This window comes from Crinia signifera, chromosome 11, assembly GCF_055691185.1.
Source record: "Crinia signifera chromosome 11, ASM5569118v1, whole genome shotgun sequence".
NCBI lineage: Eukaryota > Metazoa > Chordata > Amphibia > Anura > Myobatrachidae > Crinia > Crinia signifera.
The window spans coordinates 117,220,242-117,246,112 of record NC_139227.1 but is presented as its reverse complement, the minus strand read 5'-3'; the positions used below and the strand labels follow the sequence as shown (position 1 = coordinate 117,246,112).

General features: G+C 49.9%; 1 protein-coding gene across 2 annotated transcripts in view; it reads left to right on the top strand.

Moving 5' to 3' along the window:
- Window positions 1-25,871, top strand: part of CSTPP1 (centriolar satellite-associated tubulin polyglutamylase complex regulator 1) — a 134,333-nt gene that overhangs the window by 52,905 nt on the left and 55,557 nt on the right. For both annotated transcript variants that reach the window (XR_014465465.1, XM_083164453.1), the window contains exon 3: window positions 18,610-18,740. Coding sequence is in view for 1 of the 2 variants with exons in the window: in XM_083164453.1 (XP_083020579.1) it covers window positions 18,610-18,740 (131 nt within the window). In the remaining variant the exon portion in view is untranslated. The remainder of the gene's footprint in view (window positions 1-18,609; window positions 18,741-25,871) is intronic.

The following is a 25,871-nucleotide window of genomic DNA, read 5'->3' as shown; positions in this document are numbered from 1 at the left end:
TTCACCCTAGGAGCCTGTTTCAGACCTGTTTGCTAGGCTGTGTGTAATGTAATGAAATACCTTAGAGGAGGAGAACCAAGAGGTTCGGATGCAGATCATGGGATGGCCACACGGTCTCCAGATTTCTTCTTTTTGGGGTGAACTAGACAGAAGGGTGACAGCAAAGCAGCCTACACGTGCAAGACATCTGTGAGAACCTACTGTAGTAGGCAGAGATTCCAGAACACTAATGCCCATTGTAGCCGCGGGCGCGTACAGCGCTTATATCTGTAAAATGCGGCTCCTTTGAGAAGTCAAAAATGTAGATTTCAATTTGTTTAACAAAATGATTCTGCAAATTAATTTTTTGCTAGTTAACAGCCCATAAAAATGACGGCTTCTGCAATGTGCTTTCACTTTGAGCTGTGATAGTTTTTACTTTCACTTTGAGCTGTGACCGTTTGTAGCCCACAAACTATTCACTCCATCCCCAGTCCCTATCTGCTCCTACCTCCAATCTCTGTCTTCACAGCTCTCTCTCTACATATGCAGCAAGTATGAACACATTGGTGTCCCTGCACAAGTTGGTTTCATTTTTGACTGTCCTCTAGTGGTCAGTGGCGGTACGTCATCTCAGCGGTGCGGACATTCGATCGACCCTATATGATCTCATGCATTAGGTGGACATATTTGACCACAATGATTGCTAACGTAGACCCTCACGGGCTTGCTTTGCTCCCACGCTTGGGCAAGGATTCTATTCAAGTGTAGTGAATAGTATCCCACTTGGTTAGCAAATCAAGAAGAAGCTGAAACACGCGAAAACTACCCAAAATCTTGTATCGAGTGTATCGACCACTGTCATGTTGACCTTTTTAAACTGTTGACCTTTAGTACCTACGACCTTAAGCATGGTCCACGTTTTACCTCTCCGCCTTTTGACCATGTGATCTAATGCATGGCGATCATAAGAGGTCAACCTATTGACACCCCTTGCAAGCCCATGACTTTAGCCATTCCTAATTCTAGCCATCTCCCATCCACCACGAGTGAATGTGGAGATATGGACTGTATCCAGGTATTTAGCAGGAGACTTCTCATTCTAGTTAGTAAATCCTCATTGGAGCAGAAGACAAGGAAATGCCAAGTTCCCTCAGTAACTACTGAAGCCATGTGCATGGTCAATGGCCAGAGGGCTGGCACGACAGCTGGGACTTCATACTGTACTGTAGAGTCACGTCTGTCTGTTAGTAAGAACAGACAGTAATAATTATAGAAAAAGAAAGCGAGACAGTTGGGAGGAATTCTATTGGATGTTTTACAAAAATTACATTGTCATGATGGTCTCCTCTGTACCCTAAATACAGGTCAGGCAGAAGCAATATTCAGATTGTGCTCCATGGGTATAATTTACTATTACTACTACTACCACTACCACTACTTATATAGCGCTCTTTCTCCAATAGGACTCAAGGCACTTAACAGATAGAATGAATGTAATACAGTACAGGAACAGTGAAGTACAGAAAAGCTTTTTCATAAACTATATTTAAAGGAATTATGAAAATGTTTGAGTAAACAGGAAAGTCTTGAGTGTTTTTGATGGATTCTAGAGTGGGGGTCTGTCGACCTGTGCAGGTAAGTGAGTTCCATAGAGTCGGAGCTGCTTCGCTAAATGCTCAACCACCAGATAAATAATGGGAGATTCTAGGTACTGCTAACAGTCCTTCATCTACAGATCACAGCGCTCGTCTGGGACAGTAAGGAATACTAACCCAATATTTAAATTGGCAAGATACGGATAGCAAAAGCATTACCCTTTTAAGTATGGGGCAATGGCATAGACCTAATCAGAGGCGCTTTGTAAATAAGCCCCCCCATGACCCAGTATTGTCGCCAGTTCCTAGTAAATATTGGTTCCATCCACATCCAGGCGGAGGCCTGCTCAGTTGCACAGTTTTAGGCCGTAGAATTCTGAGTGGGATATTGTGGCAGCAACGAATGATTGGTTGGCAATCGCCACAGGCGTCTCGCTACCATCATGGACATCAGCATTTGCTGTGCTGGAAAGTGTAGCAGCTGCCATGGTCAATATTTCAGTATGCAAGCAATGTCCACACTGAGTATGGGTGCAGCAGAATGCCAGACCCATAATGCAGACACAGCTGAAATATTACTTAAAGCAAAGTTTAGTGGTTGGGGGTAATGTAGGGTACACACCAGGACGACCCGCTCACGATGCACATCGTGAGCGGGTCGTCAGTGTCTCGTCCGACCCGCTCACGGTGACGCGGGGGGGCACGACCCGCTCACGATGTGCACCGTGAGCGGGTCCGATCCGATGGCGACCCGCACCCGGCTGTATGGTCGTCATTGAGATCCTACCTGCAGCAGGTAGGATCTCAATAACGACCGACCGACCCGCGGGACCGCGCATCGGATCGGTATCGGTCCACACCAGGTCAGAAAAGGGCCCAATCAGCACACAATCTACATCCAATTGATCGGAATTGGATCTAGATTGTGGGGGTCGGGCCCTAGTCGTCCTGGTGTGTACCCAGCATAAGAGTCTTGGACTGGACACCCGAATTACAGACGTATTAGGAGGAGCTATCATGCTGAGACTTGTAGTTGTACAAAGAAAGAAAAATACAGTGCTCTGCTCTTTCTTATTAGCAATATCAAGATTTTTTTGGTTTATTCATTGGCCAGGAAATATTAGCCCACCAACCAGCGTCTAGGTGACCTCATCTCTCTGGCGTGTCCGTAGTTTGAATCTGGGGTGCGAGACCCCCAAAAAGCTGTCGAAAGCCATTCACCCCAGGACAGCACACTAGTGAGAAACTAAAGTGCTAGTGAACAAATAGGAAAAAAGCATAAGCTTGGAGTTTAATCTTATTGGTTGCTATGGGCAACCTCACTTCTTTTCATATACTCACAGAGCGCTGGCCAGCCCATACAGTGGTGAAAAAGGGGGGGCGTAGATTTGCAGGAGTAACACAATTATAGGCCATGCCCCCTGTCTGCTAGGTCACGCCCCAAATTTAGGACGCACGCAATTGTCCTGCTTTTGCAGACCTAAAAGTTGGTAAGCATGCTCTAACCCTCCCAACCCACATGGCTAACCATAATCAAAACTGGATAACTCCCAGCATTCTTCACTTCCTCGTCAGGACTCCCGAGCGGTCTGAAAAAGGGGCGTGGCTTTGCAGAATGTCCGTGGTCGTGAAGTCACAACTCCTTTCCGCCGCTGTGTGAACTGTTGGCCATGCCCTCTGTTCTCCCGCCTCCCGTGAACAGGCACGCCTATTCTCTGCTAGGTAGAGCAGCATGTGCCAGAAGAGACTCCCAGCTGACCCAACCCCCTTCTGCATGACACTGCCGGCCACGGGTTGGACACAGGCCCGCCCCCAAAAAGTTATGTCCCGTGAAAATTGGGACAGTTGGGTTGGCTTAGGGATGGCCATCGGTGCAGACGCCATCGATGCCGATTCTGCACCCAGCCATCGATAATAGTAAACTATTTGATGGATAACCATCGATAGTTTTAGCTATCGATGGTCATCCAGTATATATGATTGAGTGGCCCTTGGACCAATCAAAACCCAGGGGCGGGACTTCCAGGTGTCGGGTGGCGGAGCTAAGCTCCATGTCCCAGCACAATAAAAAAAAAAAAAAAGGAACCATTGGTTCTCCCACATCGATGGCAAAAGTATTTGACATCGGCCATAAACATCGATGATTTCAAATCATCGATGGTCGGTGGCCATCCCTAGATTGGCTTAGTAAATCTAGCTCATGGTCTCCTATTGTTTATAAATGGGAAGTAAAAGCTGTCAGCAGGTGTGCAGGCTCTCTGTAATGGGCTGCCTTTGTTTGATAATAGGATCCTGTGTTTTCCCCAGTCACCTGCCCTCCTGTGACCTGCATGCTTCCTCAGCTGCGGTATCTGCAGTAACACATCCTCTTGGCTTGGTCTACAGAGCAGGAGAGCTTATCAGAGAGGGCACTGCAGGGGAAGGAGGCAGTCCCAGCAGGTGCCTCTCTGTAAATCCGAGTGCACCTATAATGTAATCCCCGGGGCTGTTTGAATGGTATTTGTTACAGCTGAGGCTATAAAATAATGATTGTTTTGTTTTAACGTTGCCGCTGGATTCCTGTGGAAGATGGATCTTTCTCACAAGTGGTATAAGAGCTCGGCCATTAATCCGCCTGTACAGCTGCAGCCGTGCATGACCACATCAGTCACAAATCCCTGCAATTCTCCGGGGAGGGTGGGAATCATTGTAGGAATACCCCTATATCATTTCCAGTGCTTGGAACATGTCTGTTTATTACTTCTCATGGAAAAGCCAACGTGCTCCTTTCTTGTTACCTAAAATAGGTTGGCTTAATTAGCCCCATTAGCCTATGACAGAGCAGTAATTATGGACATGTGTTTCCCTGACTGTATTTTTACCCATATGTTAGGTTATGTCCAACGGTGTAATCCATCAGCCCAACAGTGAGAATAGACCTTCACAAAGAAGGCAAACCTATTCTTTACCCTCTGCATAACCCTCCACTCCTGCAGCCTAACCCTAAACATCCATCCCTGCAGCCTAACCCTAACCCTCTTCACCCACAGCCTAACCCTCCTGGAAGCCTAACGCTCTCCTCCCACCACCTAAACCTACCCCTCCCCTCCTGCAGCCTATCACTAACTCCCCCTCCTGCAACTTAACCCTAAACCTCCATCCTAGCAGCCTAACTCTTAACCTTCCTCTCTGCAGCCTAGCCCTAACCCTCTTCATCCGCAGCCTAACCCTCTACTCCCACCTAAACATACCCCCCCCCCCCCTCCTTCCCCACAGCCTAACCCTAAACCTTCGTCTCCGGGGCCGTCCGTTCCTGTATTTTGGGAACCGGCCCCGGACCTGGAGCCTGGGGCTGGTTTTAAAAAATCAGCGAAGCCCTATCTGGTTGGTTCCCTGATTTTTTTAATACCAACCCCGGCTCTTCAGCCTGGTGCTGGTTATGGCCGTTGGGGGGGGACCCCACATTGTTTTGTTTTTTTAATGAGTTAAAAGGGTGACTAAAATGTAGACGCAGTAACCCGTCTATATAGAAGTTTAGTCACCCTGCCAGCTGACTAAAGTTCTATATAGACGGGTTTGCGTCTAAATTTTAGGCACCCTGCCGGCTGACTAAAATTTAGGCGCAAACCCATCTATATAGAACTTTAGTCAGCCGGCAGGACAAGGCACCGGATCAAAACCCTGGGACCTACCTACGGGATCAAGATAGGTAAGTATCAGTATGTGTGTGTTATGTTTGTATTAAAGTTTTATTTTTCTGGTGTGTCCATGTGTATTTATTTAACTTTTTTTTTTTCTATGGACCTACAAGTGCCAGTGGGCCCTTTAATGCCCCACATGCTGGGACTTGTGGTTCTCCAAGTCCCAGCATGCGGGGGAGGCTTGCTTGGACTCATAGTTCCACAGGAAAAGACAATAGTTTTTAATTCTATTTTTTTTACACTCAATCAGCCCGGTGGCCACCGCACAGGGCCACCGGGGACAGCACCATGCTTCAGCCTGGTCAGGTAAGTCCTGGAGGGGGGGGACCCTTAATTGGGGGGGTCCCCACTCCCCCAGGACCCCTGGACAGGCTGACTGGTCGGTAGGGTTAATGTTTTGGCCGGGGGGACTTGTATAAAAAGTCTCCCCCCGGCTGTGGCATTACCCTGCTGTCTGGTTTGGCCGGGGGCTAGTTCCTAAAAGACGGGGGACCCCTAGTCATTTTGTCCCCCGTATTTTGGGAACCAGCCCCGGACCTGGAGCCTGGGGCTGGTTTTAAAAAATCAGTGAACCCCTATTTGTCGGGTTTCCTGATTTCTTAATAACAGCCCCGGCTCTTCAGCCTGGTGCTGGTTACAGCCGTGGGGGGGGGGGGGGTTTAATGGGTAAAAGGGTGACTAAAATGTAGATGCATAACCCATCTATATAGAAGTTTAGTCACCCTGCCGGCTGACTAAAGTTCTATATAGACGGTTTGCTACTTTCGCGTACATAGCGGTTTGCAATAATTATGCCCTAACCCAGCCCATTATGATAATTTTGCTCACATACAGTATGACGTGTCAATAGCCCAAATCGAGACAGTGTGTATGGTGGTACAATCTTTTTCTTGCGACTGTTTGGACGGGAGTACATCGGACGTCGCAAGTAAAATTGTACAGGTGTGTACGCGTGTGATCGGCTGTTGTTTGTGGAAGGTCCGGGAGTACGGTCGGCCGAACAGTTGCAAGAAACAGGGATTGTATATATGTGTACCCAGCTTAACCCTCATCTTCCTCAGCCAAACACTAACCTCAATATGTAACTGCAGTTTGTGACCAATGGTAGGCATGCACACAGTGTCTGTTCACCTCTGCTCAGCAGGGGATTCCAATCTGCCCTGGGTAGGATGCACACAGTCCCAAAAAAAGGGACGGTCCACAGAAAACAGGACTGTCCCTTGGAAGGTATGGTGTGAGCAATGTTAGGCAGAGCAGTACACATACTTATGCATGAATGCCGGGTGTACTTCTCTGTAGTTCTGCTTCTATAACTGGGGGGACGATGAGTAACAGGTGAGATACACACCGTACACAGTATTACGGGCCAGTGCCAGGTTACGGCCTCATGTAACTGGGGGAAGGATAACAGGTGAGATACACACTGTACACAGTATTACGGGCCAGTGCCAGGTTAGGGCCTCATGTAACTGGGGGAATGATAAGTAACAGATGAGATACACACTGTGCACAGTATTACGGGCCAGTGCCAGGTTACAGCCTCATGTAACTGGGGGAAGGATGAGTAACAGGTGAGATACACACCGTACACAGTATTACGGGCCAGTGCCAGGTTAGGGCCTCATGTAACTGGAGGAAGGATGAGTAACAGGTAATATACACACTGTACACAGTATTATGGGCCAGTGCCAGGTTACGGCCTCATGTAACTGGGGGAAGGGTGAGTAACAGGTGAGATATACACTGTACACAGTATTATGGGCCAGTGCCAAGTTAGGGCCTCATGTAACTGGGGGAAGGATGAGTAACAGGTGAGATACACACCGTACGCAGTATTACGGGCCAGTGCCAGGTTATGGCCTCATGTAACTGGGGGAACGATGAGTAACAGGTGAGATGCACACTGTGCACAGTATTACGGGCCAGTGCCAGGTTAGGGCCTCATGTAACTGGGGGAACGATGAGTAACAGGTGAGATACACACTGTACACAGTATTACGGGCCAGTGCCAGGTTACCGCCTCATGTAACTGGGGGAAGGATGAGTAACAGGTAATATACACACTGTACACAGTATTACGGGCCAGTGCCAGGTTACGGCCTCATGTAACTGGGGGAAGGATGAGTAACAGGTGAGATACACACTGTACACAGTATTACGGGCCAGTGCCAGGTTAGGGCCTCATGTAACTGGAGGAAGGACGAGTAACAGGTAATATACACACTGTACACAGTATTACGGGCCAGTGCCAGGTTACGGCCTCATGTAACTGGGGGAATGATGAGTAACAGGTGAGATACATACTGTACGCAGTATTACGGGCCAGTGCCAGGTTAGGGCCTCATGTAACTGGAGGAACGATGAGTAACAGGTGGGATATACACTGTACACAGTATTACGGGCCAGTGCCAGGTTACGGCCTCATGTAACTGGGGGAAGGATGAGTAACAGGTGAGATACACACTGTACACAGTATTACGGGCCAGTGCCAGGTTAGGGCCTCATGTAACTGGGGGAATGATAAGTAACAGGTGAGATACACACTGTGCACAGTATTACGGGCCAGTGCCAGGTTAGGGCCTCATGTAACTGGGGGAATGATGAGTAACAGGTGAGATACACACTGTACACAGTATTACGGGCCAGTGCCAGGTTACGGCCTCATGTAACTGGGTGAAGGATGAGTAACAGGTGGGATACACACTGTACACAGTATTACGGGCCAGTGCCAGGTTAGGGCCTCATGTAACTGGAGGAAGGATGAGTAACAGGTGAGATACACACTGTGCACAGTATTACGGGCCAGTGCCAGGTTACGGCCTCATGTAACTGGAGGAAGGATGAGTAACAGGTGAGATACACACAGTACACAGTATTACGGGCCAGTGCCAGGTTAGGGCCTCATGTAACTGGGGGAAGGATGAGTAACAGGTGAGATACACACTGTACACAGTATTACGGGCCAGTGCCAGGTTACGGCCTCATGTAACTGGGGGAATGATGAGTAACAGGTGAGATACACACTGTACACAGTATTACGGGCCAGTGCCAGGTTACGGCCTCATGTAACTGGGGGAATGATGAGTAACAGGTGAGATACACACTGTACACAGTATTACGGGCCAGTGCCAGGTTACGGCCTCATGTAACTGGAGGAAGGATGAGTAACATGTGAGATACACACTGTACACAGTATTACGGGCCAGTGCCAGGTTACGGCCTCATGTAACTGGGGGAAGGATGAGTAACAGGTGAGATACACACTGTACACAGTATTACGGGCCAGTGCCAGGTTACGGCCTCATGTAACTGGGGGAAGGATGAGTAACAGGTGGGATACACACTGTACACAGTATTACGGGCCAGTGCCAGGTTACGGCCTCATGTAACTGGGGGAAGGATGAGTAACAGGTGAGATACACACTGTGCACAGTATTACGGGCCAGTGCCAGGTTACGGCCTCATGTAACTGGAGGAAGGATGAGTAACAGGTGAGATACACACTGTACACAGTATTACGGGTCAGTGCCAGGTTACGGCCTCATGTAACTGGGGGAAGGATGAGTAACAGGTGAGATACACACTGTACACAGTATTACGGGCCAGTGCCAGGTTAGGGCCTCATGTAACTGGAGGAAGGATGAGTTACAGGTGAGATACACACTGTACACAGTATTACGGGCCAGTGCCAGGTTACGGCCTCATGTAACTGGGGGAAGGATGAGTAACAGGTGGGATACACACTGTACACAGTATTACGGGCCAGTGCCAGGTTACGGCCTCCTGTAACTGGGGGAAGGATGAGTAACAGGTGAGATACACACTGTACACAGTATTACGGGCCAGTGCCAGGTTACGGCCTCCTGTAACTGGGGGAAGGATGAGTAACAGGTAATATACACACGGTACTTGTTTCCTAGAACGGCCACAACGATTTAGGTCGTTGTGGTCGTAAGATAAAAAATCGGATCGATCGCATGCGATTTGGTCGCATACGATGCGACCGATCCGATCGACCGATTTTTCACCCGATTTTTTTTTTTTTTCACCTGATTATTTTAAATTGCCCCCCCAAATGTTACTAAGTGGGCTAGACCCCACGATAGACGTCAACCCGAAGCGTGGCGAGCGCAGCGAGCCCGCGAGGGGCGGCGGTGCGCGTCCTCCGACCTTTTCATTCCCCTACTATCCACTAGGGCGTGGAGTGAGAATAGAATAGTGTGGCGAGCGCAGCGAGCCACCGAGCCCGAAGCGTGGCGAGCGCAGCGAGCCCCGCGAGGGGACGCGTCTAACTTCACAGGTATACGCGTCCCCTCGCGGGGCTCGCTGCGCTCGCCACGCTTCGGGCTCGGTGGCTCGCTGCGCTCGCCACACTATTATATTCTCACTCCACGCCCTAGTGGATAGTAGGGGAATGAAAAGGTCGGAGGACGCGCACCGCCGCCCCTCGCGGGCTCGCTGCGCTCGCCACGCTTCGGGTTGACGTCTATCGTGGGGTCATGGCGGCCACATAAAAAATGTGAAATGGGTCATATTTGGCCATTTCACCTTTTTTATCATTTTACCCTATGTGAGATGGACTTAATCAAGTCCATCTCATCTTGTGCCATTATAATGGCACAAGACCGACGCGATCCTCCCGATTTCAATGTTAAAATTTTTTTTAACATTGAAGTCTATGGAAAAATCGGGTCAATCGGTCGGTCGCATCGCGGCCGATTTTAATTGGTCGCGACCGACCGATCGACCCGATTTCTGTCAATCAAAGTGAAAAAATTGTAAAAAATCGGCCACATCGTGAGGATCGTGTCCCTTAATTAAGAGCCACGATCACTCACGATTGTGGCCGTTCTAGGAAACAAGTACCATACACACTGTGCACAGTATTACGGGCCAGTGCCAGGTTACGGCCTCCTGTAACTGGGGGAACGATGAGTAACAGGTGAGATACACACTGTACACAGTATTACGGGCCAGTGCCAGGTTACGGCCTCATGTAACTGGAGGAAGGATGAGTAACAGGTGGGATACACACTGTACACAGTATTACGGGCCAGTGCCAGGTTACGGCCTCATGTAACTGGGGGAAGGATGAGTAACAGGTGAGATACACACTGTACACAGTATTACGGGCCAGTGCCAGGTTAGGGCCTCATGTAACTGGGGGAATGATGAGTAACAGGTGAGATACACACTGTGCACAGTATTACGGGCCAGTGCCAGGTTACGGCCTCATGTAACTGGGGGAACGATGAGTAACAGGTGAGATACACACTGTACACAGTATTATGGGCCAGTGCCAGGTTACGGCCTTACTACCAGATTATAGTTCTGTAAGTTATGTTTGCTCAGCCGTCAGTTTCTTCCTCCTGGGTCTTTTTCCAGCAGCTGTCAGGACTGTCACCCTACACTGACTGGCTACTGCTGGGCCTGCTGAGGACAGCATAGATGTTGCAGGACAGGCTGTGCCTGCCAAACCAGTGCTAAGTAACTCAAAGGCTCCCAGGCTCTATGAACCCCCACCAACACCATCTATTCTGTCTCTGTCCCTGTCGGTTTCCTTCCTACATTTAAGAAGCTCTTGTTTCTTTATAGAGTGTGACCTGGAGGTGGGGGGAGAGCCCAGTCCCTTGCACACAACAATAGGTGGTTGAGTTACTGCACACCCCACTGTGCCGCATTGATCAAAGGGACATCCTCTTGTTTCCAAGCTCTGTGTTCTAGCTCTGCTGAGCTATGTGACATCGGACCCTGTAGGCAAAGGAGAAACAGACAGTTTTAACTTACTGACCTTTCCTGGCATATACACAAGAGGCGGGGAGGATAAAGAGCTCTCAGTGGCCTCATTGTGGCCAAAGGGGTCACCACGGTATGGCAGCAATAGAATATTGCAGTACATACCACACGCACTGACAGGCTCGGCACATACCACACGCACTGACAGGCTCGGTACATACTACATGCACTGACAGACTCTGTGCATACCACACGCACTGACATGCTCGGTACGCACTGACAGGCTCGGTACACACCACATGCACTGACAGGCTCGGTACACACCACATGCACTGACAGGCTCGGTACACACCACACGCACTGACAGGCTCGGTACATACCACATGCACTGACAGGCTCGGTACATACCACATGCACTGACGGGCTCGGTACACACCACACGCACTGACATGCTCGGTACGCACTGACAGGCTCGGTACACACCACACGCACTGACAGGCTCGGTACACACCACATGCACTGACAGGCTCGGTACACACCACACGCACTGACATGCTCGGTACACACCACACGCACTGACAGGCTCGGTACATACCACATGCACTGACAGGCTCGGTACACACCACACGCACTGACATGCTCGGTACACACCACACGCACTGACAGGCTCTGTACACACCACACGCACTGACAGGCTCGGTATGTACGAACAGAAAAAGTTAATCCGCACAGTCATAACTGTGACAGGGAAGGTGGCCCCACTCAGCTCCGGGCCCCATAGCAACTGCACCCCCTGCACCTATGGTAGTTACGCCCCTGTATATAACACATGTAACTGTGACAGGGAAGGTGGCCCCTCTCAGCTCTGGGCCCCATAGCAGCTGCACTCCCTGCACCTATGGTAGCTACACCCCTGTATATAACACATGTAACTGTGACAGGGAAGGTGGCCCCTCTCAGCTCTGGGCCCCATAGCAGCTGCACTCCCTGCACCTATGGTAGCTACACCCCTGTATATAACACATGTAACTGTGACAGGGAAGGTGGCCCCTCTCAGCTCCGGCCCCCATAGCAGCTGCACTCCCTACACCCTTGGCTACTAGCTGCTATGTCAGTGCTCTGCCTATAAGCTCAGCTTTGAGTGCACTTTATGTGGCTTAAGACTGCTGGAGATAATTATGCCCCGGGATAGTTCTTGTGCATGATCATGACTAATAGAATCTATTCTGTGGTTTTGCCTGAAACGAAAATGTGCACAAAATGAACGTGTACTAATCAGGATTACATTGCACTATTGTCCTGCGCTGTGCTGACCTGTGCTTCCATATACCTATATCACAGAGACCGCTATGTATATAATACAGGACAGTGCCACTCTGTATCTCTGGCGTGTCCTTGATACTTGTCCCACCTGCTGGTTGCTCACGTCCTGTTACACTGAGAGTGATGAGTATAAGGACCCGTGGATACCCAATGATTTATGAGAGCTCTTTACAGGGCTGTAAACTGATACAGTTTGTGTTCTGTGGACATAATACAGCAATTTGTATGATCATGTGACCTCGTATCGTTACATACACATATTCTGCAACCAGGTACCTGATGGTTTTTTTTTCAAACAGCAAAGGTGTCATTATCATACAATAATTATGGATAATTTCCCGGGGTTTCGGGGGGGGGGGGGGGGGGGGGGGGGGGGGGGGGGGTTAGCCGCGAATAATAAGGAGCTGATTCACAAACGATCATAGCAATCCAAATTCGTCCGCAGCCCCGATGGTCAGGCTTCGCGCAGGCTCATACCTTGACAACGAACGGCTTCAGCAAGTTACACAGTCGCCAGTGTATTCGCTGCAGGGGGAGGACACAGGGCCCGCCCAGGGGAACTTTTATGGGTGTCAGCAGCCCGCCCAGTCTTCATCCTAACGCTTGGAAATAAAAGTCTGTTCATGATTTCTCCTGCATGCGTGGGGATGTGTTCTCGTACAAGGGGATTCGGCAGTGAGGGGGCATTCGGCCGGTGCTTAGCGAGTGGTAATGAATTACCCCATAAGTAATTTCCAGCATGTATCATGGAAGGACCACAGAAGGAATCTCCGGTACCTGCTGCGATCTCTACTGCTCGCCCAATTTACCTTCGCATGCTGGATATCCAGGGACGGAATTTTTTCTCTGATCTATGGTAAATCCGCCGATGGGACAGCATATTGCATTGTGATCCTGGGCACCATCATCGCATATGATCCTTAGTAAATGGGGCCCAGAGAATCACTAGATGAATTTCAAGACCACATGTACACACACAATGTCTCCCCCTGCTGCGCATCTCAGCCCCTGCAGGCCCACTGCCCTCCTCTGCCTCACTAACTCTCCTGCTGACACCGAACTTCCGCAGTCACTTCTAAATCTAACAACCATCCAAATCATATCTCCCCCCCAACACCTGATGTGTCCAGAGTATAACAGAAGTGCCGGACCGTCAGGGGCCAGAAAATCGGTGGTCAACCTGTATAAATATTATTCACCATGGCACCACGGCAATATACTGTATGTCTGTATGCACCGCATACACTGAGCCAAATTTGGTGTTTGATGTTTCGCCGCTGGGAGGGACAGTGCTCATCGGAGCTACTGTTTTACTAAATTTACCGGAGAGGCTCCGTTTCCCTGTCTGCCGCCACTGACGCATTGGCTGGCTGATGGCCGCTTTTATGAGTAATACGCATTCTGAACCTGAACCAGGAAGAAACATAGAATGTGACGGCAGATAATAACCATTTGGCCCATCTAGTCTGCCCCCTTTTTTACCCTTCAGGTAATCTCAACCCTTTTTGATCCTCATTTCTTTGTAAGGATATTCATATGCCTGTCCCAAGCATGTTTAAATTGTTCTACTGTCTTCGCCTCTCCCAGCTCTGATGGGAGGCTATTCCACTTATCCACTACCCTTTCTGTGAAGTCATTTTTTTCTAACATTTCCCCTGAACCTACCTCCCTCCAGTTTCAAGAGTGAGAACTTAACTTATCGTGTTCTGTGTAGCTATTAGCTTGTAGTGCAATTCTCCCAAATCTAGGAGTAAATAATTGATCACATCGACATTAATATTCGTATTGTGATAAATTAGGGCCTCTAGCTTTATAAGTAACTGGCGATGATGTTTGCTGATGTTCATCCTTCCATTCTCTCTTTAGTATTGTGTCGAGTCTCGGTCTGTAGTTGGTCCTTTCCGAGCGGTCTCTGATTGTTGTGGAATTGTGGCTTCCTTGTTTTCTTTCCGTCTTCTGATGATTTACTGTGATTCCACCTTCTTTGTTCCTTCTTAAGGGAAATTTGTGAATAGGACGCTCATTTCTTAGTCGGTGATTTCGTCAAGACTTGTTGTCTTGGCACTGAATTGAAGAAGGGGTTTTAGTAGGGTGGTACCTGGCATCCCATGACCTTTTTATTCGGCATGTCTTCAGGTTCCTGTGATTGCTTAAACGTTTCTTTTGCCCTGGCAGAGTGCCCACACCTAATTTTAAAACAACCGTAGACAATGGAAGTCATTGAATGGTGTTCCTCTGCCTGGGGCACGGGCAGCTGCACAGGGCACGCTGTACATACACGGCTTTTATTTCATGTCCGCCCTACCACAATGTGCCGTATATCCGTGTGTCCTCAGCAATGCAGGTTTTCGGAATTGTATACCACAAGCACCCATAGTGATAATCGGTTAGCTCCTGGGTTTGCCAGTTGTGCAGAATTAATAAAAGACTTCCACCCCTGTCCCTTGCACAGATCAGACACTGGATACCTGAGCATTGTGTACTGAGGGCCCGATTCAGGTTAGGTTACTGCTTCAGTGCCCATGCAGAACCACGGTTATCAGGAATGTGTGCAGGCCCGGTTCTGCACATGTGCAGAAGGGGTCCTAAGTGATAGCGCACAGTCCCCTGTTCGGGGGCGGTATGAGGATGGCCAGCGTTTCTGGAATTGTGGGGTGGCGCTCTCCCCCCCATTTTCAAGTAATGGTGAGGACAGGATTTGCATCTCTAGATGTGTACTGCCTGCCATTGTTAGTCTAACGGTGTAATTCAGACCTGATTGCTCGTCTGCGAATTCGCACAGTGGACGGTTATGGATAGACTGTATACAGCTTGCAGTACGCATGTGCAAAGCCGTGCTGCAATGAAATCCTGCAACCTTTACTATTCCTGATTGGCAGGCAGTAGGAGTCAGTGAAAACCGGGGACGTTTAGTGGGAGGTGCTAAGAAAGATGTCGGGGTGCCTAGGAAAACTCTGGTGTGTCTGGGAAAACTATAAGTGTGCCTGAGCGCTTTAGGGGAGGGTGTGTGACGTCAGCTAGGGCGGGATGTATTAATATACATCGCCGCCCAGCCGCCGCGATGCTACCGCATATGTACTAACATATGTGGCTAGCATCGGGTTGCGGTGACGGAGACTCCCGCGATACCTGTAATGTGGTGTGCGGGGGCCTCCATCACATCCTGGCGGCTGTCAGTGTCCCCCTGCCTCTCCTCCTCCCCCCTGCAGCCGAATGTCCTCCCGGCTGTGACACCTGCTGTGGGAGGAGGAGATCGATGGAGGACAGGAGGGGGGTCACGCGGACAGCGGGCGGCGATAGAAGCCCATTGGCTTCTATAGGGTATCGCCACCCAGAGGTGGCAATACCCTGCCCGGCGGAGACGGGGCGGACGGTAATGGTACATAGGAAAATGCGGTAAAACCCCCGTTTTACTGCATTTTCCCTTTATTACATCCCGCCCCTAAAGGCCGGATATACCTTTTTCCATGGCAGCTGCCAAGTAAGACTCTGACTCCTCTAAACCTGCGATGACTTGTTCCCAGTTTAAAAGTCATTGGACGGTGAGCTTGTTACATTATGGTGGGTTTTGGACATATTTGATCATCTCTGAATAGGTTTGTAGCCGTACACATCCGTTTGCGCACTGATCACGTTAATTTGCAAGGCGGGATTTCCCTCTAGTGGAGCGGCGGCTTAACTTAAAACTGGAAGTGCGAATTTGCGGGCGTGCAATCAGGTCTGAATGACCCCCTAAATAATCTGAAGCTTTACTCAGCTGGTCATCTGCGGGAAACATCAAGACAATTGGTCGCGATGTTGATCCCAGGCTTCAATCTCAGTCGCAGCGAGGGGATCACGAGTGCAGTAAGGAGGTGTCTGACCTCTCCGTCTGCATTGAAATTTACAGTGGATGGATTTGCAAAGTGTGCAGTATGCAAATCCGTCTACTGATGAATCAGCCCCTAAGACTCCGCCATTAATCTGCAACTAAGTGGATGATTTGGTCACTCTCGTCTGCTGGGAGTTTAGGATCTTTGCAGATGGAATTGCATAAAATATTAATGTTCAGTGTATATGCATAGCTGCCTACCCTCCTGCATTCTGCAGGAGACTCCCTGACATAACAGCAATCTCCCTCTCTCCCCCATTAGTCTAGCAATCTCCCTCATGTCACCTAGCCCACATTACACTGTTACATCATAGTTACCTCCCCTCCTGCATTCTGCAGGATACTCCCTGAAATAATAGCAATCTCCCTCATGTCACCTAGCCCACATTACACTGTTACATCATAGTAACCTCCCCTCCTGCATTCTGCATGAGACCCCCTGACATAGCAGCAATCTCCCTTTCTCCCTCATTAGTCTAGCAATCTCCCTCATGTCACCTAGCCCACATTACACTGTTACAGTAGGTAGAAGAGGACAGGGAGAGGTAGAAGATGACAAGGAGAGGCAGAAGATGACAGGGAGAGGCAGGGGGTGACAGCGGGAGACAGCGGGTGACAGGGCAAGACAGAGGGTGACAGGGAGAGGCAGAGGGAGGCAGAGGAAGACAGCGGGTGACAGGGAGAGGCAGAGGGAGGCAGCGGGTGACAGGGAGAGGCAGAGGGAGACAGGGAGAGGCAGAGGGAGACAGCGGGTAACGGGGAGGCAGAGTTTGACAGGGAGAGGCAGAGGGAGACCGCGGGTGACGGAGAGGCAGAGGGTTACAGGGAGAGGCAGAGGGTTACTGGGAGAGGCGGAGGGTTACAGGGAGAGGCAGAGGATGACAGGGAGAGGCAGAGTGTGACGGGGAAGCAGAGTGTGACGGGGAGAGGCAGAGGGAGACAGCGGGTGACTGAGAGGCAGAGGGTTACAGGGAGAGGCAGACAGTGAGAGGGTGACAGCGGGTGACGGAGATGCAGAGGGTGACAGGGAGAGGCAGAGGGGGACAGCGGGTGACAGGGAGAGGCAGAAGGTGACAGGGAGTGGCAGAGGATGACAGGGAGAGGCAGACGGTGACAGGGAGAGGCAGAGGGGGACAGCGGGTGACAGGGAGAGGCAGAAGGTGACAGGGAGTGGCAGACGGAGGCAGGGCGAGGCAAAGTATGACTGGGAAAAGCAGTGGGCCCCAATCAGCTCCTGACTGTTAAGTTACACCCCTTTTACACCAAAATGCCGGGTCGCACCCGGCTTTTTTAGACCCAGGTTCAAGCCGGGTGCGACCCGGCGTTTAGTGCCATTTACACCGGGCGGACAGCCCGACCCGCGCCCGCCCCCCCCCCCCCCGGAGCTTGGAGATGACAGCGCGATGTCAACTCCAAGCGCCAATCGCCGCCGCGTGCCGCCGCCGGACCGGAACGCTGCTGGGGGCAGCCCAGCACTAAGGTAAGCTGCTAGGCTGCCCCCAGTCCCCGCGCACACTCCCCCCGCCGTCGCACAGGAGGTGAATGGATGCCGCACACAGGCATCCGTTCACCTCCCTCCCCCGCCGCTGCTGCTGCTGTCTGCAGGGTATAGCAGACAGCAGCGCCGGCTGTCAGTGACTGTCAGGCTGACAACCCGTCCAACCTGCGGACGCTGCGGTCCGCAGGTTGGACGTTCCCCATTCATGTAAATCCGACCCGGCATTCCCATTTACACCGCCCTCTACCCAGGTCCTAGCCGTGTTCTACCCAGGTCAGGACCTGGGTAGAAGTCCCGTGTAAAGGGACACGGCGTTAGGGATTTACACCGCTGAAGATCCGGGTCTGACCCGCCGCTGACACGGATTTTTCGGCGGTGTAAAAGGGGTATTACAGGCTGGGTTTAAAAAGGGACAGTCAGAAGCTGATTGGCCAGTGATAATATACCAGGCACTTTATCACTTCTCCCTTATCACCGCTTCATACATCTACCCCACAGTCACTTGTCTGATTAGATGCTTGGCTGATTGTACTGCTACTCATCCTCCATGTATCCTGGTGATGCTGTTATGTGCACCGTGTCCTTGTGGTCCTTTGCTCATCCTAATGTTGAGCATTCACACAGCCATTTATTAAGTCTTTCACATGGGATGCTGCTATGGGAAACCAGTCAGATACTATCTATTATCTTCTACATACTACAAGGTGCTAAAGCAATAAATAGATTCTGATTGGTTAGCAACATCCCATGTGAAATAGAACTTCCATCTTAGTAAATACCCCCAGTGTTTGCAAATATTTGTCACTCTATGAAGTTGTGACATCACCACTGTAATATTCTGGCATCTCTATGACCACCATGATATTGTAGCCCAGCAGAGGAAGGTGCCCTGGAAATAACCCTGCTCTCCCTCTCCCCCCACAGCTTCACCAGTGTATCTCAGGGGACACACGTCCTGTTCCGGGAGTTCTCCTTTGTACAGTGCACACCACACAACCGAGTGTCCTTTCTGCGGCTCTTTTGGAGATGTTTCAGGACAATTGGAAAGAATGGAGGTAAGAGCACGCACGCCGTGGGGGCAGGAGGGGGTAATTCTGTTACCTTGCCAGCAAATGATAGACTTTGATGTGAGATCCATCTGCGTTTAGAATCCCGCAGTAGGGGGGAGACAGTAATCTGCAGCTTTGTCAGCTTAACAGGGATTATAATGAAGCAATATGGACATCTGAGACAGAGTTACACAAGAGGAAGGCAAATAGGTTCTGTCCCAGATTCAGGAAACTTTGCTGTAAACACCTATGACAACAAATATAGGTGCGGGTACATGAGATCAGCAAGGGGGGGGGGGGGGAACATACTCACATTTCCAGGGTGCAGAAACTCAGTGATTCCACATCTCCCAATTCATGTAGGATGATTGATTATGAGCCATCACTATTCAATTTCCCTACTGTTGCTGTGTGCTGTGCACTGCATTGTCTCCTGCTGTGTGTTGTGCACTGCACTGCATTGTCTCCTGCGGATGTGTGTTGTGCACTGCATTGTCTCCTGCTGCTGTGTGTTATGCACTGCACTGCCTCCTGCTGCTGTGTGCTGTGCACTGCATTGTCTCCTGCTGCGTGTTGTGCTGTGCACTGCATTGTCTCCTGCTGCTGTGTGTTGTGCACTGCATTGTCTCCTGCTGCTGTGTGTTGTGCACTGCATTGTCTCTTGTTGCTGTGTACCGTGCACTGCATTGTCTCCTGCTGCTGTGTGCTGTGCACTGCATTGTCTCCTGCTGCTGTGTGTTGTGTACAGCACTGCATTGTCTACTGCTGCTGTGTGTTGTGCACTGCATTGTCTCCTGTTGCTGTGCACTGCATTGTCTCCTGCTGCGTGTTGTGCTGTGCATTGCACGTCTCCTGCGTCTGTTTTTTTTTGCACTGCATTGTCTCCTGCTGTGTGTTGTGCACTGCATTGTCTCTTGTTGCTGTGTAACGTTTACTGCATTGTCTCCTGCTGCTGTGTGTAGTGCACTGCATTGTCTCCTGTTGCTGTGTGTTGTGCACTGTACTGCATTGTCTCCTGTTGTTGTGTGTTGTGCACTGCATTGTCTGCTGGTGCTGTGCACTGCATTGTCTCCTGCTGCGTGTTGTGCTGTGCACTGCATTGTCTCTTGCTGCTGTGTTGTGATGTTGTGCTTTGCATTGTTGCTGTGTGTTGTGCACTGCATTGTCTCCTGTCGCTGCGTGTTGTGCACTGCATTGTCTCCTCTGGCTGTGTGTTGTGCACTGCATTGTCTCCTCTGGCTGTGTGTTGTGCACTGCATTTTCTCCCATCACTGTGTGTTGTGCACTGCATTGTCTCCTGGCACTGTGGGCCTTATTCTAGTTCACTCTTTCTGACAAAATCCTTCTTAGATGGACAAAACCATGTGCACTGCAGGTGGGGCAGATGTAAAATGTGCATAGAGAATTAAATTTGGATGAGTTATTTTGTTTCTGTGCCGGTAAATACTGACTGCTTTATTTTTACACTGCAATATAGATCTCACTTTGAAGTAAAACCCCTGTATCCTGTCACTGCGTGTTGTGCACTGCATTGTCTCCTGTCGCTGCGTGTTGTGCACTGCATTGTCTCCTGTCGCTGCGTGTTGTGCACTGCATTGTCTCCTGTCGCTGCGTGTTGTGCACTGCATTGTTTCCTGTCACTGCGTGTTGTGCACAAGTGTACAGTTACTGTAGACTATTCCTGTGTTCCCTGAGCTCTGTGCTACAGGCAGAAGCTGATGTCACTGCACCTGCAGTTGGGACGTGCACATGCCATCGCACAGCACATCCAGCCGGTGCTTTAAGCCTTATCTATGAAATAACATTCCCTATAGCTGTCACAGGCTGGTATTATCCAGCTCGTCCTAACTTGCCATCTCTATTCCCTTGCTCCGGTGCTGTCCTTCCCGGCATGCGTAACAGCCTCCTCCCATACTTCCCTTGAACATCTTTGGTTGTTTGCACAAATAATCCCAATGACAGTAATGTTACAGTTTGTATTGCTAAATTCCCCTGTAATTAGGATGCAGTTTGCCGAGCTGTAACTTGTAGCTGAGAAAATAATTTGGAAAGTATGTAGAAAATGTTACCACCACATGATAGGAGAGGTTAGGAAGTGCATGGGTGTCTATGGCATGGGAAGGAGGCACACTGCTTGGAGACATGAAGCACATGGGAAGGAGGCACACTGCTTGGAGACATGAGGCACATGGGAAGGAGGCACACTGCTTGGAGACATGAAGCACATGGGAAGGAGGCACACTGCTTGGAGACATAAGAATTGGTTGTATGATAAGCAGAGTGGGTAGGCTGTGGGGTAGGTGTTCTTACTAGAGCTGAGCGAGTAGACGGGTAGGTGTTCTTACTAGAGCTGAGCGAGTAGACGGGTAGGTGTTCTTACTAGAGCTGAGCGAGTAGACGGGTAGGTGTTCTTACTAGAGCTGAGCGAGTAGACAGGTAGGTGTTCTTACTAGAGCTGAGTGTGTAGACAGGTAGGTGTTCTTACTAGAGCTGAGCGAGTAGACAGGTAGGTGTTCTTACTAGAGCTGAGTGTGTAGACAGGTAGGTGTTCTTACTAGAGCTGAGCGAGTAGACGGGTAGGTGTTCTTACTAGAGCTGAGCGAGTAGACGGGTAGGTGTTCTTACTAGAGCTGAGTGTGTAGACAGGTAGGTGTTCTTACTAGAGCTGAGCGAGTAGACAGGTAGGTGTTCTTACTAGAGCTGAGCGAGTAGACAGGTAGGTGTTCTTACTAGAGCTGAGCGAGTAGACAGGTAGGTGTTCTTACTAGAGCTGAGCGAGTAGACAGGTAGGTGTTCTTACTAGAGCTGAGTGTGTAGACAGGTAGGTGTTCTTACTAGAGCTGAGCGAGTAGACAGGTAGGTGTTCTTACTAGAGCTGAGCGAGTAGACAGGTAGGTGTTCTTACTAGAGCTGAGCGAGTAGACAGGTAGGTGTTCTTACTAGAGCTGAGCGAGTAGACAGGTAGGTGTTCTTACTAGAGCTGAGTGTGTAGACAGGTAGGTGTTCTTACTAGAGCTGAGTGAGTATACAGGTAGGTGTTCTTACTAGAGGTGAGCGAGTATACAGGTAGGTGTTCTTACTAGAGCTGAGCGAGAAGACAGGTAGGTGTTCTTACTAGAGCTGAGTGTGTAGACAGGTAGATGTTCTTACTAGAGCTGAGCGAGTAGACAGGTAGATGTTCTTACTAGAGCTGAGTGTGTAGACAGGTAGGTGTTCTTACTAGAGCTGAGTGTGTAGACAGGTAGTTGTTCTTACTAGAGCTGAGCGAGTAGACAGCTAGGTGTTCTTACTAGAGCTGAATGTGTAGACAGGTAGGTGTTCTTACTAGAGCTGAGTGTGTAGACAGGTAGGTGTTCTTACTAGAGCTGAGTGTGTAGACAGGTAGGTGTTCTTACTAGAGCTGAGTGTGTAGACAGGTAGGTGTTCTTACTAGAGCTGAGTGTGTAGACAGGTAGGTGTTCTTACTAGAGCTGAGCGAGTAGACAGGTAAGTGTTCTTACTAGAGCTGAGTGTGTAGACAGGTAGGTGTTCTTATAACATACGCATGCGCAGAGTCTAAACATCAGTCCCCAGTGCACATACGCCAGGGACTGAGAAAACTGGAATCGCCCCCCTGGTGTGTTCCTGACTTGCTCTTTTGCTGTCCTGAATCTGGTCCTTTGGCCACTGCAATAAGTCGTGTGAATGAATTTTGTCTGCCGCTCAGCCTGTGGCCCTCACATGGCGTCATTGTCACATCCGCCTCCTGAGCACAGTCAGCTTATGCCAGATGTCTGTCCCTCAGTCACCGCTGTCAGTTACAGGGTCTCCTGGAGGGAACTTATTATTATTGTGGATGAAAGAGGGCTGCATATCTTGGTTAGTCTTAATTATAATGAATTTCGGCTACCCGGAGATTGACTTACCATCAGGGTTTGTGGTAAACGTATTTCAGCTGGTTCAAGCAGAATTCAGCAGACATTAGGCGTTTACAGACCTCCTGACCCCGAATAATCCAGATGTATTATTACATATTCAGATACAGTAATCACCGGCTTCAGCGTGCGAGTCCTGTGTGATTCTGTTGTTTGCTTGTTATCAGACCTACATTTACATTGGTTGGGTAGGATTGGTCGACAGTGACCTTGTCGACATGATTAAATGTTGACAAACATTCCTGGTGGTCCAGTGTTGTCTTACCTTCTTCCGTTGACATAAGCCATGTCGACAACTGAAGGTTGCCAGGGCTTAACATCGACGCCTGAAATAGATTGACATGGCTATGGTCGACAGGGTTGGAAGGTCAACACAAGCATTAAGATGATAATGTCAATGACAGTCAAAAGTTTTTTTTTTTTAGCCGACATGTGCCGACAGGCGGTATTACATACCCTACCATAAACAACGGCGTGGAGGGAGAATATAATAGTGTGCTGAGCGCAGTGGGGCACCGTGCCCAAAGCATGGAGAGTGCAGTGAGCCATGCGAGGGGACGCAGCACACTTAGACGTGTCCGTGTCGACTATGTCGGCATTCGCAACAAAACTTGTGTCGACCTTCCAACCCTGTCGACTATAGCCAGGTCCACCTATTTAATGTGTCGACCTTCAGTGATGTGCCAGATGCACAACAGCTGCAGAGGTAGCGCATTACCTTCTGTGACTTACTGTAATGGAGATCTTGATAAATCTCTTCTATAATAGAATGTTATCTGTCCATCTTCATGAAGGATGGAATGCGCTGATGGCAGCACACGATGCGGGCGTTACTGAGACATTCTATGTTGCAGCATTTCTGTTGCTGTTTTAGTGCATGTCGTTATAGGAGTCGTCACGTCTCTGCGCAGCGTCAGGTAAGAAATCTCTGAAACCTCAATGGATCGTTGCTTCTGGGAGTCAGCACAGTCATAGATCCAGTGGGACCTGTGACACTTCATTTCATATAGCAGGTCATTGTGTACAGGGCTGGCAAGATCACAATGCTGTGTAATATTGTATAGTAAGACTGAAAGCTGACAGGTCTTTAGCGCAAAGTGGTTTTTGGGGTTATGGTTGAATGTTCTCTGCAACAGACGCAACCTGTATTACCCTGACTTCACTGACACAGAGACAGCCACGTGGAGTCTAGGTAGTGACATCACACCAGGTGGGAACAGGCTGTAGTGGCGTCACACCAGGTGGGAACAGGCTGTAGTGACGTCACACCAGGTGGGAACAGACTGTAGTGACGTCACACCAGGTGGGAACAGACTGTAGTGACATCACACCAGGTGGTGGGAACAGTCTGCAGTGACATCACACCAGGTGGGAACAGACTGCAGTGACATCACACCAGGTGGGAACAGACTGCAGTGACATCACACCAGGTGGGAACAGTCTGCAGTGACATCACACCAGGTGGAAACAGACTGCAGTGACGTCACACCAGGTGGGAACAGACTGCAGTGACGTCACACCAGGTGGGAACAGACTGTAGTGACGTCACACCAGGTGGGAACAGACTGTAGTGACGTCACACCAGGTGGGAACAGACTGTAGTGACATCACACCAGGTGGGAACAGACTGTAGTGATGTCACACCAGGTGGGAACAGACTGTAGTGACGTCACACCAGGTGGGAACAGGCTGTAGTGACATCACACCAGGTGGGAACAGGCTGTAGTGACATCAAACCAGGTGGGAACAGACTGTAGTGACATCACAACAAATGAGAACAGACTGTAGTGACATCACACCAGGTGTGAACAGACTGTAGTGACATCACACCAGGTGGGAACAGACTGTAGTGACATCACATCAGGTGGGAACAGACTATAGTGACGTCACACCAGGTGGGAACAGACTGTAGTGACATCACACCAGGTGGGAACAGACTGTAGTGACATCACACCAGGTGGGAACAGACTAGTGACATCACACCAGGTGGGAACAGACTGTAGTGACATCACACCAGGTGGGAACAGACTGTAGTGACATCACACCAGGTGGGAACAGACTATAGTGACGTCACACCAGGTGGGAACAGACTATAGTGACATCACACCAGGTGGGAACAGGCTGTAGTGACGTCACACCAGGTGGGAACAGACTGTAGTGACGTCACACCAGGTGGGAACAGACTGTAGTGAAATCACACCAGGTGGGAACAGACTGTAGTGACATCACACCAGGTGGGAACAGACTAGTGACATCACACCAGGTGGGAACAGACTGTAGTGACATCACACCAGGTGGGAACAGACTGTAGTGACATCACACCAGGTGGGAACAGACTGTAGTGACATCACACCAGGTGGGAACAGACTATAGTGACGTCACACCAGGTGGGAACAGACTAGTGACATCACACCAGGTGGGAACAGACTGTAGTGACATCACACCAGGTGGGAACAGACTGTAGTGACATCACACCAGGTGGGAACAGACTAGTGACATCACACCAGGTGGGAACAGACTGTAGTGACATCACACCAGGTGGGAACAGACTGTAGTGACATCACACCAGGTGGGAACAGACTGTAGTGACATCACACCAGGTGGGAACAGACTGTAGTGACATCACACCAGGTGGGAACAGACTATAGTGACGTCACACCAGGTGGGAACAGACTGTAGTGACATCACACCAGGTGGGAACAGACTGTAGTGACATCACACCAGGTGGGAACAGACTGTAGTGACATCACACCAGGTGGGAACAGACTGTAGTGACATCACACCAGGTGGGAACAGACTGTAGTGACGTCACACCAGGTGGGAATAGACGGTAGTGACATCACACCAGGTGGGAACAGACTGTAGTGACATCACACCAGGTGGGAACAGACTGTAGTGACATCACACCAGGTGGGAACAGACTGTCGCCTCTTTATGTACATTGCAGATGTTTCCACCAGATTATACTATAGGCTTTATGTCTGCATGGTTTGTTGTACTATAAGCATTCCCAGAATAACATCCCCATATCTATGCGAAAGGGGAACCGTCAGCACTGCAGCTGGTTTTCGGATACCGCGAATCCTGTCCCTGACCGATTCCTCAGGTATCTGTTATCACTTGTCACATGGCATACTGTATATATGTGTGGCGCTGTATACAGTCTGCCAGACAGGGTAGCTGGGGGGTAAGGAGGATGTGGGGAGCAGATGGGCACAGCGGG